The following is a 19,715-nucleotide window of genomic DNA, read 5'->3' as shown; positions in this document are numbered from 1 at the left end:
AATAATAAAGTAAATAAAATAACACTCTTGAAAATGACTAAAATACAAGCATCTCATGAATACTCAATATGGAAACAAATGCTTAATGTTGGGTGTCTGTGTGTGCCTGTAATCTCAGCACTCTGAGACACTGATGCAGGTGGATCTGAAGTTTCAACTCAGCCCGGGCAACTTAGCAAGATCCTATCTCAAAAGATTTAAAAGGTACTAGAGATGAAGTGCAAAAGTTTGGGTTCCGCAGTAGAAAAGACAAAAATAAATAAGCCTAATAAATGAAGCAAAAACAATTAATGATGACCCTCAACTACTCAAGCAAAAAGTATTAGAAAGTTAATAAAAAAAAAAAAAAAGCAGCCAAGAATAAAAATGCTAATGTTAACATGAAACGTGAATCTAAGGAAGCTAACAGTAAAAGAGGAAGTGACTACTTAAACAAAAAAGCAGCTCTGAAGTATAATCTCAATGGAGACTATGGATTTCTTTTGGGGGTTTTCATTAAAAAAAAAAAAAAAAAAAAAACTCAAGACTGTTTTAGGAAGCAGAATATAAAGCCAAGGCTTTAAAACTGAGAATTTGGGGCAGGGCTGCTGGTGGGTGGTGGCACCAAGCCTTCATTCACGGGACACAACTGCCCTAGCACTGTTACAGCCCTCAGCCCCTCAAAATCATTTGTGTAACAGGCTAAAAAGAAACATAATTAAATCTTTTTATATTTCCTAGGAGGTAATTAGGACTATTGTAAGGTAAAATTCTTTTTTTATTCTTGGTTTTGGGGACAGGGCATTACTATTATATCAGGCTGGCCATGAACTTGTGATCCTCCTCCTGGAGTGCTAAGATTACAGGTGAGTAACCACACTTTTTTTTTTTTTCTTTTGAGACAGAGTTTCACTATCCTGTTCAGGCTGCCCCTGAACTCACTTTGTGGCCCAGATTTTGCCTCAAACTCATGGTGATCTTCCTGCCTCATTCTCCCAAGTGCTGGTATTACAGGCATGCAGTACCACGCCTGGCGACTAGGTGAATTCTTAAGAATAAATCCCTACTGCCAGGGATTTAGCTCAGCAGCACAAATTCCTGCCTGGTAAGTACAAGGTCATGAGTTCAATCTCTGGTACAAAAAACTGAATAAATAAATAAAACCTGCTTCAATGACCAAAGTGAATATACACTGTTTCCCTAGTAAAGCGTAAGATATCTAGTGATGGCAAATTTGAGCTACAATGAATAAAATTAATTTAAAATGCCTCTAAATATGTCTAAATGAATCAAGCCACCTTTGAAAATAGTCACCAGCCAGGCAAGGTGAGATGACTCTTCATTTTTATTTCCACAAGATTGCATTATTCAGATTTAACCATCTTTTTACAGTACAAACTTGGGAGAACAGGGCAAAATTCTAAAGACCAAAGGAAAGACCAAAAGAAATGATGAGAAGTATATGCTTAGAAAGAAATGGTCAACAATGTCAACTATCTAAAATCCATTCACTAGCTAAAAGTTAAACTTAGGCAAATCTGCTAACATGATTAAAGACTGACAGTTTAGATTCTTTTATTCATTTATTTTTTTTAAATCGGTACCGGGGATTGAACTCACGACTGCCTGCTTGTAAGGCAGGTACTTATGCCGCTGAGCTAAATCCCCAGCCCAGATTCTTAAAATTCAAATATCTTAGACTCCATATAACTACAAATAAGTATAATCAAACAAGAACATCTTATTATGCATTTGTATAAATACTTTTACAGATACAAATCGGTAATTTTAAACTACTACTACCCATATAAACATGCCTAAAACCATGGCAACCAGTCTATTACTTTGAGAAAGCCGAGATTTAGTCACTGCAATCGTTTCTGAAATCACCAGCCAATAGTAGCCAATACTCTACTGTATCAAATATATACTAGAATGAATTCTTCAGTTACTATAATGATATTTTTTAAAATGGAAAACAATTAAAAATATACTAAAAATAATTCTAATGGTGTATATCTCCCAATGCTTGACCTACTATATCCTCAAATTAGTCTACTGTCAAGTCAAGTTACATACAAACTTGTAAAAGGTAGGAAGGGCTGGCCATGGTGACACATGCCTGTAGTCCCAACACTCAGGAGGCTGAGGCAGGAGGATTGCCATGAATTCAGGGCCCACCTGGACTACACAGTGAGTGCAAGCCCAGCCTGAACCATATAGCAAGACCTATCTTTAATTAAAAAGAAAACAAAACAAACAAAAAACACTAGAAAGGAAATTGAGTTCTACTTACAGCAGGAAACACATTTTGGCAGAGATCTTGCTATCAAGCAAGAAGGTTAAATAACTCTTTCTACAGAGCAAGATAAAGTCCTTGTGAAGTTAACATGTCAAACTGAATTTCACAATTTAGGTATTTTACAAAAGAAGAAAAGAGGCTGGGTGTGGGGGCGCACACCTGTAATGCCAGCACTTAGCAGGCTGAGGCAGGAGGATCAGTGTGAGTTCGAGACCAGCCTGGGATGCATTGTGAGTTCAAAGCCAGCCTGCTCTATATAGCAAGACCCTGTTTCAAAACAAAAGACATCAAGAAAAGAAAACTTTGTGGAATTAAAGAATGACTATCACCTAAAGAAGGTTACTACAATAGTACTGTTTCTCACACTCTCTTTTTTCTTACAAAATTTAAACAAAAATACATGTTAGTCGTGTGTGGTAGTGCAAGACTGTAATCCTAGTACTCAGGAGGCTGAGGAAGGAGGACTGCCAAGAGTTTGTGGCCAGTGAGGCCTATATAATGAAAGCTCCAGGTCAACTTGGATTTCATAGTGAGGTCCTATTCAAAAAATAGGACAAATATAAAAAACCTGAACTTTGTCAGGTGCTGGGGATGAAAACTATGAATCAGACAACATGCATGATTGGTACATCATTCAGTAGGGGCAAAACAGACATATAAATGTATCTTAAGATACAAAATGCTTACAACATATAAAATTTAACCTCAAAGATATTACAGAAAGCAAAGGTCAGCCTATCACTAACTGAAAGCTTTGTGTGTAAGTTCACTTGCATGGCTATTCTATTACCATCAACAGACATTTATGGAGAATTAACTTCTTTAGTATTTCTTTGATATTTTTCAGAAAGCCAAAAATTTTTTGAAAATAGTCAGTGAATAAGCTAAGTTATGTGCTGTCTTTAAAGAACAATAACATGGTGATTACTATAAACTGTTCATTGTCTAGCTGATAGTTATATAGTCTACATTTCAGTTATTATCTTCCATAATGACCACATTTAAGAATTGTATTTAGTAAATGTGCTTAAAGAAGCACTGCCTCCTTTTACCAAAGCATTTCACTTGTGTTATGTATTTAAAAATCTTGATACTTCTCTCATCCCAAAAAAAATCGTTTAAAATTTTTCTAAACGAATATTTCTTGGGTCAGGATTCAGCTCAGCAGCATATGTGCCTGCCTGGCAAACATGAGGACGTCATGAGTTCAATCCCCAGTACCAAAAAATAAAAAGCTCCTTATGGTCTACCTTAAACATAAAAATACATCTTTGGCACAACAAAAACTATGTTATTTGACCAAAACTTCTGGGATTAATTTTTTCATAATAAAATTCACTGTTTTACACTAAGGCTATTCTAACCCTTTCCACTATTAAAAACAAAACCAAACAAATAACCCTATAAAAGTATTTGAAAACAAAGAGCTTTAAAATACCAAATTCTCTTCCTCCTTAAAATAACTCAGAAGCAACTTTTTTTTTTTTTTTAAAGATAGGCTTTCACTATGCAGCACAGGCTGATCTCAAACATGCTGCGATTATCCTGCCTCAGCCTCCCAAGTGCTGTGCACCAACATACTTGGCCTAGAAGCAGCCTACTGTTAAAGTGTAAAAAGACTAAAATTTTATTTCCTTTACTCATAATAGCATCTCAGAAGTCAAAAGGGAAATCTCTGTTATTTTCTTCCTGCTGCATATAACATTTGCTTTTTAGGAGAGGGGAAGCTGGGCTGGGGACTTAGCTCAGTGGCATAAGCACCTGCTTTGCAAGGGCACAGTCCTGAGTTCAATCCCCGGTAAAAGAGAGAGAGAGAGAGAATGGAAGCTGAATGTAGGGAATTATAAATGAGAACACAGAAAAACTGTCAGGAAAATTTAAAGAACTGAGAGAATATATTTTTAAAAAACTTACAATATATATATATATATATATATATATATATATATATATATATATATATATATATATTTTCATTATTGAAAATGAGATCAATTTAACAATGGTTTGATCCTGAATAGCTCTTTTGCTGAAGTTAAAATCTTTAGATCTCTAATGATTGGGAGGGGGGATTTTCTTCTACATGATTTAGTGATGAAAATGCCCATTGCTACTTAATAGTCTTTGTTATTTGCATCAGCTTTTCCTTTGGTTTCCTAAGAAAATGCCTATGATGGTTACTGTAAAATATATTTAAGCCCCTATCCTAATTTCTCCTTTCCCTCAATATATACAACTTTGGAATAGTGGACTTGGAGGTAGAGGAGTATAATATGAATTTTACCCAAAAAAACAGAAGGCAGAGAAGAAAAACATTCAATTAGGACTCAAAAATCTTAGGCTTGAATCTCTGCTCCATTATCTTAATTGGAAGACATCGGGCAATCACAACACTTCTCTGATTACCATAACCTTCTACTTTCTTCTATATGCAGTGATTATTGCAAGATCAGGTAAGATAATTCATGGCACGTATATATTTCTGTATAAAATAGTAAGCAGAAATATACTAACATACTAAATGAAACAACAAAACTATACAAATGATATGGCTATTCCAGTGGGTCGACCAACTAGGACTGAAGATTTCAGTCTTGAAAGACTTCACTAGCGTTCCTCATAAACAAAATATTGTTTCTAACTTTAAGCCATTATAGGTTCAGAAACAGGGATCAAGACTATGCAAACCCAACCCTTTCACACTATTTCCTACCTGGTATCTCTCCAAAATTCTCTAGTATACCTTGAACACCTTTCTCTAATATCTTGTAGCATTATTTTTATTACTTATCTGATACCTACTGATGACTGTTATTGGTTTCTTGTGTATCAGATGTATTCTTTTGGCCTAAATGGATCCAATACAATTAAAGAATCTTAGGTATACTTTTCTATTCTTTCTTCTTTCCTTTCTCCTTTCTTTTTTCCTGATACTGAGGAATAAATCCAGGGTCTTTACACTTAGGTACATCCCCAGTTCTTTATTATTATTTAAAATTTTAAGACAGAGTTGCACTAAATTGCCCGGGTAGGACTCAAATATAGAATCCTCCTGCCTGTGCTCTCCCCGAATGCTGGCATTATAGGCATGTTAACTAAGCCTGACTTGTTTCATTTTCAGTGACTACATATTCTGTAGACAAACATGACAAACTGAATCAAAACCAAAATAATGTTTATCAGTAATATAGTACTAAATTGAAACAAAGACTACTACTTAAAAGGATTTTCTTTTCTACTGTAAACCTGACCTAGAACTCCTAGATAATTTGATTTTTTTCAATAGTGGTTTTCCAACTAAGAGAGGCCAAAATACTAACAAATATAAAGGGGAAATTCTAAGACTGATTTGTTTTCTTTTCTTCTTTTGAGACTTCTTTTGAGACTCACTATGTAGACCAAGCTGGCCTTGAAGTCGCTATGTATAGCACGCTGGCCTTCAACTTGCAGAATCCCCCTGCCTCAGCCTCCTGAGTGCTGGGATTGCATGTGTGCATCATCACATCCAGCTGGATTTGTTTCTATGGGATGAGTCAAAGGAATTTTTTGCTCTTTTTTGACTAGATTAAACAAACAATATTTTTATTTAAATGATTTTGCTTGGAAGCAAGATTTTGTCATTTTATCTGTTAGATTTCAAATTTGAAAATAGTATTTTCCATAAACCCTAGATGCTACATTATCTACTAACAAACAAAGTGCACACAAACTATACTCACCAGGAACAATATACACTTGCAGTTTGGAGCTGCTGGGTAAGGTACGTCGTACAAAGAACAAATGCTGTGTTATCCTGACCCTCAGATTCCAGGTTACATATGATGTCTAGTATTTCCTTGCAGTCGACCTTTGCAATCTGTTAAAAATGAGATGACTAAGTTAAAAAGAAAATGATGACTTTTCTGTAAATTTTATATAATATGAAACTTCTTTATGATGTTTTCTATCTTTGATAACAGATAAAGCAAGAGTTACCGGTAGACAGTCTTATTCTATTGATTAATGGCTGAATAGAATGTCATGAATACATCATAGAAGTTCCACTACATTCTCAACATTTTGCAGTTTTAAAAATTACACATGAATATTACTACCATATAAATGAGTGAAATTATACACAATAACCTTAGGCTCTTTTCACCTGAAGTATCATTAGCTTTTGGTTTTCTTTTCTCCAATTTTACTCAGATCATTCTAATTACAGTAAGATACATGGTTTATAATAAGGCTAAAGAAAGCTACTTCAAAACCAGTTTTAAATACAAATGCTATGCTAATATATCATTTTTTCTATAAGACTAATGAAAATATCTTTATATAAATGATTTTTTATGTTTTCAAGACAGGGTCTTATTTTATGTTGCCCAGTCTGTTCCTGAACCCCTGGGCTGAACTGATTCTCTTGTCTCAGCTTGTAGAATAGCTAGGATTTCAGGTATGTGCCACCATGTCTGGATTATGTTTTGTAGACAATCAAAATCCTTTTTAGAAACTCAGCTTTTTCATTTACTAAAGAAATTGTGAAAAAGAAGCAAAAAGAAGTCATGTGTGGTGATGCACATCTGTAATCCCAGCCCGTGGGAGGCTGAGGCAGGAGGATCTGGAGTTCAAGGCCAGCCAAGATTTTTTTAAATTGTTATTTTGTCTTTTGAGATAGGATTTTACTAAAGATTTTGGGCTAGCCTGAACTCACTTGGTAGTCCAGGCTGTCCTGGAACTGGAGGCAATTCTCTTGTGACTGCCACCACACCCGGCTGGCCAAGATTATATAGTGAATTCAAGACAGCATGAAGTAGTCAGTCTCTGTCTCAAAAAGGGAAAAAAAAAAAAAAAAAAAAAAAAAGCAAAAGCAAAAAGTGAAGTAAAAGTGGGCAAATCAGCCACATTTTCTGGAGTACTTTCTCACTCTACCAATTTATTGTAAATAATTGGTAGAATAATATGTAAATAGAACACGAAGACTTCGCAGGCACTAGAAGTATCAACTCTATTTGGTGCCAAATATACAAAACAGGAATACAAACACCATTTTCACACAGAATTCTTTCTTAACTTTTAAGGCCATTCCGTTAAGGTTCCAGTCAAAAATATTCACAAATTCTTTTTTGTAACATTTACCACAACTGCAATTCAATCATTAAGTTAAGTAATTTATTAGCACGTGTCTTCTCTGCTAGCATAATAAAATCAAAAGGTAGGTACATTCTTCAAAACTTAGCACTTATCACAGTGTCTAGACAAGACAGTAACTAGTTGATGAATGTAATGAAAAAATTTCTATTGGCTGTTTTCCCCTCAGGAAGGTGCTATTATGTTTCTTTGTATGCTAATTGCATATTTATATTGTGACAATTCTGGACACTGCATCCCCCTACCTCCCTAGTGTTTGTAGTTTAGAGACTTCTCTGGATAGTCTGCATTATGTTTCACCTTTGTAGTCAATGCTCACTTATCTTAAGGGTCCATTATATATTCCATAGAAACTCCCTTTAAATGCCTTAACCAAAGAAGTCTCTGATTTTTGCTGAATACTATGTGTAGTATGGTATGGTTTCAATATTTTAGCAAGTAATCTACAAGCCAAGCAACCAGCCATCAATCAATCAATCTATCTAGCTCATCTAAGGTCTTTTTGAAACAGCGTCTTATATAGCCCAGGTTGGGCTCAAACTCTCGACCATCCTCCTACCTCAGCTTTTCCAGTGGTGGGATTACAGTGTGCAATATCACACCCAGGTGCAATCTATAACTTCTTTGCCTGTTTTTCCTGTGTAGAAGTGAAGGGTTAGGGCCTTCTTAGGATATTCCTTAGCAGGCACACAACCCTATACATTCATATTACCTTCTGTATTTTCCAAAATACATCAAAAGTATGGACACCCATATTCCAGTTTTAACTTCCAATTTTTTTTCTTTTTTGCCAGTTTCTTGTGAGCATAACTGTCATGTTAAATAAATAATTACCACGGATTATTTTTTGACAAATGTCCTGTCATTTGTCAATGGGGCTTTTGGCACAGAGTAAATTTAGTCAATAAAGACAAGTCCTTTTTTAGTAAGCTTTCAAAAGCTTAAATAGTGACAGTTCTTTAGAAAGTGGAGAACACTGAAACAAACTGCATCCTCATGTGGCTGTTAGCACGCTGGTATTACAGTTCTGATTCTGTTCTTTTTCAAGGCTACTGACAATCCAGAGAAAGGAGAATAGGAATCAGGGCAAATTGTAATGCTACCAGGTTTATTGTTCTGAGATTTATTCTTTATGATTAAAACACCTTCAGGTTATTGTGTGAGCACCTTTAATTTTGTTAATCTTATTTAATCTGTAGCTTCAAAAGCTAGTGACCTAGAATTCCCATTTCCAGTTCACACTGCCAGAAGTCTAACACTGTATGAACACTGTCTGCTATTTATCTCCCTATGTCTTGTTAATCCTTCTATCATTCAGACCTCTTGGAGATCTCCAATGAACATATGTTTAATAACTGAAGGTATTTCTGCATCATTTCTTAAAATCACACATGAATCTAACATTTTAGAAGGCCCAGTTTTGCTGGGTGTTGTGGCGTATGCCTGTAATTCCAGCATCTGGGAGGCTGGGCAACAGGATTGCCACTAGTTCAAAGTCAGCCTGGGCTATACAGTGAGTTCAGGGACAGCCTGAAATACACAGTGAGACCTCAGCTTGAAGAAAGAAAAAAAAAAAAAAAAAAAAGAAAGAAAGAAAGAAAGAGAAAAAAAAGAACAGAAGATTTCTATGCTGTCAATTGGACCCGGTATGTTTCTTAAAGAAATACATGGTTGAAACCAAAAGTATGACACAGTTCTCTAATTCCAGTTACTCAGGCAACTGATGCAGAAAAATCAAAAGTTCAAGGCCAACTCGGGCAATTTAACAAGAGCCTGTCTTAACACAAAAAAGGATAGAAGAGATAGCTAAGTGGTAGACCTCTTGCCTACCAGTTATGAGTTATGAAGTCCTTGACTCAATCTCCAGTCAAGAAGAAAAACAGGATGGAAGGCAGGGCAGGATAAGGAAGAAGAGAAGGGGAGGAAAAACAAGGAAAGTAAGGGAAATAGAGACAGAAAGAGAAAGGAAGAGAGGGAGTGTGGGAAGGAAGAAAGAAAGCAAGGTCAGTTGTATTAGCAAATGCTTATAGTCCTAGATCCTTGGGAAGCAGGGATAGGAATTTCCCTAAAGACCAGGAGTTTGAGATTAGCCTGGGCAAAACATTGAGACAAAAGACAAAAAGGCAGACAGAATGACAGGCAGCCAGGCAGGAAGGGTAAGTCACCAAAGCTTCCATTTAAGTCTTATGACTGACTGTATCTGAGAGAAGCCTAAAATGTGCTAGTGGATGCCGGAAAATGATGTGTTTGATTCTCTACGAATTCTCCGCTATAATCATACATCAACCAATATATACCCTCCTATAACCTATAAAAGTATGACTAGAAGTGAAATTCAAATGCAGATTAAGTCCTGGGAAGATCTCTTCTCAAAGCCATATTAAAAAACCTCTACTTTAGGCATCAAAAGTGTGTGTGTGTGTGTGTGTGTGTGTGTGGTTAGTGGGGATTCAACTCAGGGCCTTGTGCTTGTATGCCAAGCATGCACTCTACCACTGTCAACTTTCCTAGTCCTTTTAAAAATTTAGAGATGAGGACTTACTACTTTTTAAATTGCTGGGTATGGCCTTGAATTCAGTCTTCTTGGCTTAGCCTCTGAAGAAGGTGATTAAAGGAATGAACCACTGTGTCCAAAGAGTTAAAATACTGTACAAGTCCTCAATTTTTTCACACAGTTTCTCTACCATTGGTGTACTTCTTGGGTAATATCTCAATCTCTCCATATAATCATAAAGGAAAAATACTGAGGTTGTATCTTTAAATTAGTCCTTCAGGATTCATCTTAATTTTGATTCTTAAGGTATGTTTGGAATTTCTATGTTCTTGATTACTTTGTCTTCTGCTCCCAAACTGGATTCTCACTGGGTCCTGTTTAAATGTATTTCCTGTATATCATTTATGCCTAGTATCTGTATCAATCCCCCAACAGTGTTAAACTGGTAAGTAAATTGGATCTTGTCTTTCCTGTTCTGCATTACGATAAGAAGTAAATCTCTACTATTGTGTCTATCAACCACATTAGACAATGAACCTGAAGTTCATTCACGTATCAAGATTTTATGTCAAAATTCTGACAGACTTTTCTGCTCATTAAAAAGAAGCGTTTTTCTGGGGATTTAGCTCAGTGGCGTAAGTGCCTGCTTTGCAAGAGCGCAGTCATGAGTTCAATCCCTGGTACCAAAAAGAAGCATTTTATGTTTAAAACAGTACCCTTTGATCAAACCCAGGAGAGCTCTACCACTGAGCTATATCCTCAGCTCTATACTGTCAGACAGCATCTCACAATGGCCTCACACTTAGGCTCCTTCGTTTCAGCCTCCTGAGTAGTTGGGATTATAGCTATGGAACCCTATGTCAGATTTCTGAAAGGCCTAACTTTTATACTGAATTCACATGATCCAGTCAATTAATCTTAATTGTATGTATCTGGCAGAATGTCTCTGTTCCCAGCAGAGGTTTTTCATTACACATACCCATTACTGGAATAGCCAGAGGTGTCAGCATACAAAGTACTTATATTCCCAGCTGTTGCTCCAGTTATTTAGTTCCTCCTGAACTTAGCAGAAGGAGATGGCAAATTTATAGCTATGGTACCTTAACATATGCTGATGTTAAACTCCAATTAATGAACACCTAGTGGCTCTAGAGAAAATTGAGATTCTCTTTAATTCTGCTTTTAATTATGAAATAAAGCAATGCTTGGTAAGACTATTTATACTGATGTTTTCCTTTTTAAATAATTTTATATGTGCTAAAATTTTATTATTTGTGCATATTGTACAAAATAATGGGTTTCATTTTGGCCTATTTGTACATGCATATAACATGATTATTTCTACCTATGTGCTAATTGTTTTCATACTGATACATTTAACAAATTAAATCACAATAAAAATATTTTGAGTCAGAGTTGGGCGTGGGGGGGGGGGCGCACACTTGTAATCCCAGCACTCAGGAGACTGAAGCAGCAGGACTGTTCCCAGTATGAGACCAGCTTGGACTACAAAGTGAGCTCAAGGACAGCCTAAACTTCATAATGAGACCTTGTCTCAAAAAGACCAAAATACAAAACAAACAAAAACTTTTTGAGTCATGTCTACATGTATGTATAAAAATGAGTATGAGATACCAACAAGATATCCCCAATTAAAACACAGCTCTAGGGCTAGGGGGCAGGGGTAGTCTATATCATGCATGAAGTCTTGGGTTCCATTATCTGCATTACCAAGAAGGGGAAAAAAAGGAACATTGCTCATCATTGTCAAGTAAGTGGGAAAAGAACTTCAAGGAGTAGGATGACCTGCATCTTGGCCTGTGATTAAATGCACAATTTAGCTCAATGGGCACAGGGTCTTGGGAACATTACCATACTACTTCAGATTCATTCACCAGTAGAGCTTGGAGAACGAAATGATATCACAGAGATTAACTGTTATTTAACAGTTATAACAGGTTAAAACATTATTCTTAGACAACAAAGTCAGCAAACATTTTTCTGTAAGGGAGTTGACAAAATATTTTCACCATTTGCTGAACTAGGGCAATTACTCTGCTACTAGCCATATAACCTAGTAATGTAATAAGTTAAACCACCAGGCATGTGTAACAACATGACATTATCCACAAGATAAAATCAGCTAACAATACTTGTCTTAGGGCACAGTCCAAGCATTAAGCAAAGCCTGAGTGTATTTGGGTAGAGTTTAATTTGCAGGCCATTCTGTCACCCTGGATGTCCAATAATATTAAATCACATTTCCTATAAACAGTTCCACGTAAACTCAATATACTCGTTGAAAGAAACTCAATAACTCCAGGAAAAATTCTGTTTCCTTAACTTGTTAATAAGCTAAGAAAAATTATGTATAAAACAAAGCTGAGGGGCTGGGGATTTAGCTCAACAGCATAAGTGCCTGCCTTGCAAGCAGGCAGTCGTGAGTTGATCCCTGGTACCGATAAAAACGAAAAAGACAAAAAAACAAAACAAAACAAACAAACAAACAAAAAAAAAAAAAAAAAAAACAAAGCTGAATATCTTTCTGTCTTTCTTTTCCCTCCACCCCTTCTTTGCCATATGGTCAGCAGAGCAGTACACAATTTTTTCAGTATTGATGCCTCAAGCCCTGGAATTCACCTTTGTATAATATCCTGTAATTTTGTGCTTTCAGCAAGTCCTGCCTTTTGGTTATTCCAATCTCTTGTCCTAAAACTAACACAGACTCCTATCTATTCTTTTTTTAAACTTTTTATTGGTACTGGGATCGAACTCATGACCACCTGCTTGCAAGGCAGGTGCTTATGCCGCTGAGCTAAATCCCCAGCCCCGACTCCTATCTATTCTTAAGACATCACTTTAGTCACATCATTTCCTACCTTCAAACGCTTCCTCATTTCTACTGCACCTAATTTAAACTCTAACCCACTAGAGTTTCTCAGATGTTCCATTTCCCAAGAAAACAGGTCTTATTTCTCACAAAACTACAACCCACAATATCTGCCCTGGGCAAAGTATCCCTTAGCAAAGTACACATTAATTTCTGTGCCTTTATTACTACATTCAGTTGTCCCGAAACCCTTTTGTCTATCCACTCAAACCCCACTATTACTTCAGGTTCAACTCAAACATCAATTTTTACATAAGGCCATGTTTATATACACCAGTGTATATGGATGGACACCTTATATGGAGAGTAAATAGATGCTGCAGTGTGTGAACAGTGTAGGACATTCCAGGACATCAGGAGCTGGCCCTAGGATGAGTATGAGCTCTTTGCAATCAAAGAGCCTAGCACTGAGGAGTCACCTTTCAACAGCTCCCAAAATGAAATGGGTGTACTTTTATGTGGATTTCCTTGCCAAAAACGAACACTCATCAGAGAGTATCTTACTGGAAAAAGTGAACCACCTACTGACAAATTTGAAAAAGAAATAGACGTTGCATTAAATTCCATCATACCCATCAAACAATGGAGGACAAACTATTTTCACTGGGAATAAGGTTTTCTTTGGGAAATTAAACAGAATTTCTCTGACAAAGCAGTAGGATGATGCGTATTTTGATTCTAATTCTGAGGATGAAGACAAAGCAGTACAGGTAATTAAGAAGAAAATGAAAACATGGCACATGATTCTAACAAATGATGAATTATTATATGGTTCTGGAAAAAGAAAAAGTAACAGAGACCAAGCCTGGGGTGACATGGAAAGAGGTTATCACAGTTTTGGACTAGAGAGGCCATGTCAGCAACAACAGCCAAAGAGATGCTGTCCTAAACTAAGCCACCTATACGAACACATTGTGCCCTGACTGCCAAAGGCAAGAAGCCTGAAGCTCACAAGACACAATATATAGAAAGTTTGTGATGAATTGTTCTGTCAACAAAGAGGATCTAAAATACAAAAAACGAGAAAATAGAAAAAACATGTTATAAGAACGTGAGATTTGATGGGTGTGGTGGCACATGCCTGTTGTCCCAGCACTTGGGAGGTTGAGGCAAGAGGATCTCTGTGAATTCAAGGCCAGAATGGGCCACACAGGGAGTTTAAGACCAACCTGAACTCTGAACGACATAGTGAGATTCCCCCTTCCACCCTTACCACCAATTCCCAAAAAAATTAACCGGAAGGATCCTGCAGAGCAGATGAGAGTGGAAGAAACCTATCACCCAGTCATGTGCACAGAATGTTCCACTAAAAAGTAAAGTCTAGTGCCAGAGACATAGTGCAGTGGCACAAGTGCCTGCCTGGAAAGCATGAGGTGGTGAGTTTGATCCCCAGTACCAAAAAAGGAAAAGGAAAGGGGAAAGGAAGGAAGAAAACAAAATAGAAAAGTGGACGTCTACAAGTCTATCACAAGGGTGACATCTTTAATTTTTAACATTTTAGCAAACTGTTCCAAAATAATACAAAAGCCAAAAAGTTGGCTTTTAATTATAACTATACGGTATTGTATACAAAGCAAACATATGGTAGGGTGTGATGGCACATGTCTATAATCCCAGCACTCAGGAAGCTGAGGAAGATCACTTCCAACTATATAGTGAAACCCTGTCTCCAAAAAACAAACAAACAAAAGCAAATATATGGACCTGCTAATTTCCTTCTGGCTATCTATTTCATTCAGTTATTATTTGAAATGCAGTACTTTTATATTTCTGAAAAAGAATGGCTATCAATCTTTATCCCCCCCTTTTTTATTTTTCCCATGAATACTGATAGGGCTGATTGTTCATTTCCTTTTTTGATGGCCATTTGGAAATAATTAAGCTTTTTATTTATCAAAGGGCTTTCAACTAAGCATGGAGAGTCACTCCTATAATCCCAGCACTCAAGAAGCTGAGGCAGGATGATTGTTCCAAGTTTGAGACCAGTATGGGCTACAAAGTGAGCTCAAGGCCAGCCTAACAAAACCCTGTCTCAAAAAGACCCCCAAAAAAGAGAGAGGACTTTAGAATTTTTTAAAAAGTACAAAAAAAGAATTTAAAAATATCGATACTGTATCTCTACATTTCTATTGAACATTAAGGTACTATTAACTTAGTACTCATCTTCCTATTACTTTTCTGGCAAACAAATTAGGCAACACATGCTCTTGTGTATTGGCCAATGCTTCATACAATGGCAGAAACAAAATGTTTTAAACAAACTAACCTCCCCCCAATAAAAAAATCAATAAAGGCGGAGAGTTAAAGGAAAAGCTGTTACTGTCACCAGATAAGGAAGAATCAAATCCAAAGAGTAACATTTTTGCTGCTCCTTCTGAATTGTTTTGGCATGTTTCTGATATTGAGATTACCTATTCTCAATGTTTTCCAAAAATGAAATATTACAACTGTGAGAGGGGGTTTAACTGACATGACAAATAAGTAAATTAGCACAGCAAGTTTACTGCTAATCCTTAAATGTAGATGAACTCATTGAAGGCTAACTCACTCTGTATATCACACAACTTCTCCAAATTCAGACTTCATATCTGATTAATCTCTTTGATTGCTTTTCTATAAATCTGTGCCCCAGGCCTAAAAAAATTCTTATTCCAGAGCCTGTATCTACTACACATTGTTGATTATATGTCAGGGACAGTGCTAAATACTTTTGATTCTGTCCTTTTCAATTACTACTTTTTAAGATACCTACTTCTGTTTTCCTCGCATTAAAGATTGAGAGTTAAAGGAAAAGTTATTGTTACAGGAAGGAAGAATCAAATCCAAAGTAGAACATATTTTGCTACTCCATGCTGTTAAAGGAAAAGTTGTTATTGTTGCTGGATAAAGGAAGAATCAAATCCAAAGTGTAACATTTTTACTGCTACTTCTGAATTCTTTTCCCCTGCCTCAGATACTGACATTAGCTATTCTCATTCAGCTTCCCAAGATTGTATAGCTACTAAATGACAACGCCAACGTTTCAAGTCTATATTTGGATACTAATTTCTTGAGACTGACATTTGTTGGCTATTCAGACATCCAGAAGCCAGTCTGCTCTTTTCTGACTTAACAAAAACAAATGTGACTGTTTAAGTTTCTCCACTGGACAAACAAAAGAAATGAGGAAAACAAAATTGTCCTGAGCAGCTGGGCGTGGTGGCTCACACCTGTCATGCCAGCATTCGGGAGGCTGAGGCAGGAGGATCACGGAGTTAGAAACTATGCTAGGCTACAAAGTGAGCTCCAGGCCAGCCTGAACTGCATAGTGGGACCCTGTCTCAAAAACACTACCCCCCCCCCAAACCAAAACAAAACCAAAAAAACTGTCCTGAGCAGTAAGTCTAATTATGAACCAGAATTCAAGGAAGAACAAACATCCTTAACAAAAAGTTGGCAGTGCCAAAGAGTTGGACCATGTATATGAGACATGTGAATGTGAGATTAATATGCACAAAAGTAAAACAAGGCAGACCATCCTGGATTTATAAGCCTCAGGTCCAGCCCTTAATGAATATACAGCTTTGGGCCAGTTAAAGTCCTCTAAACTTTTGTTAATAAAATTTATACATTATAAGGATTAGACACAAATACATTTAAGGCATTACAATATGGGCTCAGAACAGATAAGAGTTCAATAAAAGTTTTCTATTATTACTTCCTTTTTTTTTTTTTTTTTAAATCAGTACTGGAATCAAACTCATGACCAACCGCTTGCTTGTAAGGCAAGCGCTTACACCCCTGAGCTAAATCTCCAGCCCTTTCTATTATTACTTTTAATGCTGAAGTGCTAAGTCTCAAAAGCTAGGCAGCAGTAAGAATTTCATCCTTCAATTTCTTTATGATCTGAAAGTCCAACAAATTAGATCATGTGTTAGTGAGGCCACAGGTTACAGCTTCAATTCTCAGTTGGGGGAAGATGTGTTGCTGCCTACTTCACAGCCATCAACTGGCTGTTTAATCAGTGTATTTAGGCTCTTCTCTAGGGCCATATTCACAAGATAAAGATGACTGACATTCTGTGCCTCCATCCACAAATAATCTGTCTAGATAATCCTCTCAGACTCAAGTAACTACAAAATTTCAATGTCCAATTACACTGGTCATCAGCAAGATGTCACCAATCCAATAGCCAAGAATAAAGGGCTTGTAAACCCCTGGAAAAAATAAGGTAGCTGGAAGAAATATAAAGGCTGCAAGTGGTCACAAACTCCTAAGTGAAATGACAAATTCCTGGAGTTACTGTTTTGGCCACTGGAAAATACCTCAAGTTTCAAAAAGGACTCTGCCAGAAGTGTTTTTCAGAATAGGGAGGTAAGATCTGAGCCATACAGGGTTTTAGCCTGCTAAGTGTTGATCAGAAATATATATTACAGTATTCAGTTTCATCTTGGTCCACATTTTTATGAATACAGAGTATACATACATTTCAAAGTAAAATAAAGGTGGGAGAGAAAAGAAATATGATTTTAGGATTCAAAAATATCTTCAAGCAGTATTTTTAAACCTACAAAGCATAATGGGATGTTTCAACTTGTTTAGGTAGTAACTCATGAATGAAAGCTAGAAATCTTAGTAATCAAAACACCTAAGAGTCGAGTTTTAACTTTTATTCATTCAGCAAGTACTGAGGGCCTATGTGGCTAAGTATTCTTCTCGACTAAAGGGATATAACAGTAAACAACCTAAATTCTTGTATTTACAGCATTTACAATGAAGAGGAAACAGAAGAAGCAAATATGCTATTCTTTAGAAACAGTACCATATGCTACAGCAAAAATACAGCTTGCTAAGAGGACAAAGTATGACTGAAGCCATTTGAGATAGATTAGTATATATTTATAAAGAGTAAATTGTTGACAATAGAGTAGGGATATAGGACATTATTTTAAATAGAATGACGGTTGCTTTGATAATGTAATGTAAAACAGACAACAACACTGAATAAAAATAAGTCAAAAGACCACCCAAATAACTTAGGGAAAGGTATTCTGTGCAGAGAAAACAGCAAGTACAAAGGTCTAAGGCAAGAATACATTTGAGTTTGCTCTAAGAACAAAAAGACAAGGCGCTGAAGAACAGTGAGCATATATTTTACAGTGGGGATTAAAAAAGTAGCCAGGGGCCAGGGCAGAATAAAAACTTCTGAGTTTATTCTGAGAAAGACTGAAGGTTGCTGGTTGACTCTGAGCAGAATGGAATGGCCTGACCTAGGTACTTAAGGGATTATTCTGGCTACTTTTGAATAAAATGTAGAAGCCATGAAGTGTCTCCTTTCTCTGCGCTCTGCTCTGAGCGTGTCCTGTGTCTCCCCTGTGTCTCTTACTGACTCATCCTGAAAATTCTCTTTCCTCAATGGGAGTCAACAAACCTGCAAACTGATTTTAAAAGGGTGGGTTAATTCCTTACTTCATCCTCAGGGATCATTAGACACAGCCCATGACATTTATCTTGATGACCACAAAAGGACCTAAAAAGGGACATGGAGACTGCAGAGATACCAACTTTTGTTTGACTACAGAAAGATGGTGATTCTTCCAAAGATGGAACCTGATAAGTCAGTCAGATATAGGCTTTCTAACTGAAGACAGACAATTAAACTTTTACATCCCCTAAAAAGCACGGACTGCAGTCTGGGGTAGGGACTGAAGTAGGGTAAAAGAAATAAAACTCTGTTAAAAAAAAAAAAAAAAAGATAGGAAATTCAGATTTTAAAAATAGTACTTCAGGGACAGAGATAGAGCTCAGTGGCACAGTGCCTGCCTAGCAAGCACAAAGTCCTGAGTTCTGTTTCCAGTACCCCCCCCCCAAAAAAAAAACCCACACAACTATTTCAAAGAAAAAAACTGCAGCTTCAGAACAAAGCTCAGTTTATTTTCTCACTCTCTTTTCCCAAAACAGTAAACATGGGCAACTTTCCTTCAGCAACAAACTGGTGTGCCCACTACTCCCTTTTTACTTGGAGCCTCTTTCACTTCATGAACAGACCACTTTTGGGATTTCGCCTATTAACAGACCATTATCTCACTAAAGGTGGGTGACCCTCTGCCACAAATTAGAGAAGATTAAAACTACAGATTCTTAAATTCCAAAGATTCTAACACTCAAAATACATTTTTTAAAATTCCCAGATCTGGGGCCAGGGATTTAGTGGCATAAGTGCCTGCCTAGCAAGTGCAATGTCTTGAGTTTGACCCCTGGTACAGGAAAAAAAAAAATCCCAGATCCCAACTTTATTGCACCTCATTTCTCTGAGCATGTACACTCTACCTGAGTGTGCATCTGACATCTACCTCTAATAAATCCTTTTCATGTCTTTTTTAAAACACGTAGAAACTGGGGGCTGGGAACTTTCTCAGTGACATAAGCACCTGCCTTGCAAGTAGGCGGTCGTGAGTTCGATCCCTGGTACCAATAAAATAAAACATGTAGAAACTAAGAGTAAAATAAAGTTCACTAGTTCAGAGACTTCTGTAATTCATCTTTGCATCCTCAGTGCCCAAATTGTGTTCAACATGCAGGAGGAACAGCCCATTGGTAGAGCATTTGTCTAGCATATGCAAAGCTCTGGGTTCAGTCTGCACCACTACAAAAACAAAATTTTTTTTTCTTAGTAGTGCTGAACAGGAAAAAACAAATTTAAAAAAAGAAAGAAAAAACCCACATTCTAAATAGTTCTTTACATATAACCTACATTAGCTCTAAAATCATGAACATTGGGCTGGGATTTAGCTCAGCGGTATAAGCGCTGCCTGGCAAGAGCGAGGTTGTGAACTCAATCCCTAGTACTGAAAAAAAAAAAAAAATCATGATTATTACTTGATCTGAACCTTTCTCTCCTTATCAATAATATGGAGCTACCTTACAGAGGTTGTGAAGCC

General features: G+C 36.7%; 1 protein-coding gene and 1 pseudogene across 3 annotated transcripts in view; one reads left to right on the top strand and one right to left on the bottom strand.

The window, feature by feature from the left end:
• The window catches only part of Rlf (RLF zinc finger), a 125,775-nt gene that overhangs the window by 11,228 nt on the left and 94,832 nt on the right, over nt 1-19,715 (bottom strand). For all 3 annotated transcript variants that reach the window (XM_063236169.1, XM_003462277.5, XM_063236170.1), the window contains exon 6: nt 6,001-6,137. In XM_063236169.1, the coding sequence (XP_063092239.1) occupies nt 6,001-6,137 (137 nt within the window). The remainder of the gene's footprint in view (nt 1-6,000; nt 6,138-19,715) is intronic.
• On the top strand, nt 11,602-13,842 carry LOC111754130 (E2F-associated phosphoprotein-like; annotated as a pseudogene).

The sequence above is a fragment of the Cavia porcellus genome, unplaced genomic scaffold, assembly GCF_034190915.1.
Source record: "Cavia porcellus strain 051 isolate PalLab524CR breed Dunkin Hartley unplaced genomic scaffold, mCavPor4.1 scaffold_25, whole genome shotgun sequence".
Classification (NCBI taxonomy): Eukaryota; Metazoa; Chordata; class Mammalia; order Rodentia; family Caviidae; genus Cavia; species Cavia porcellus.
The sequence above is the reverse complement of the archived record's forward strand: the minus strand, read 5'-3'. Positions and strand labels throughout refer to the sequence as shown.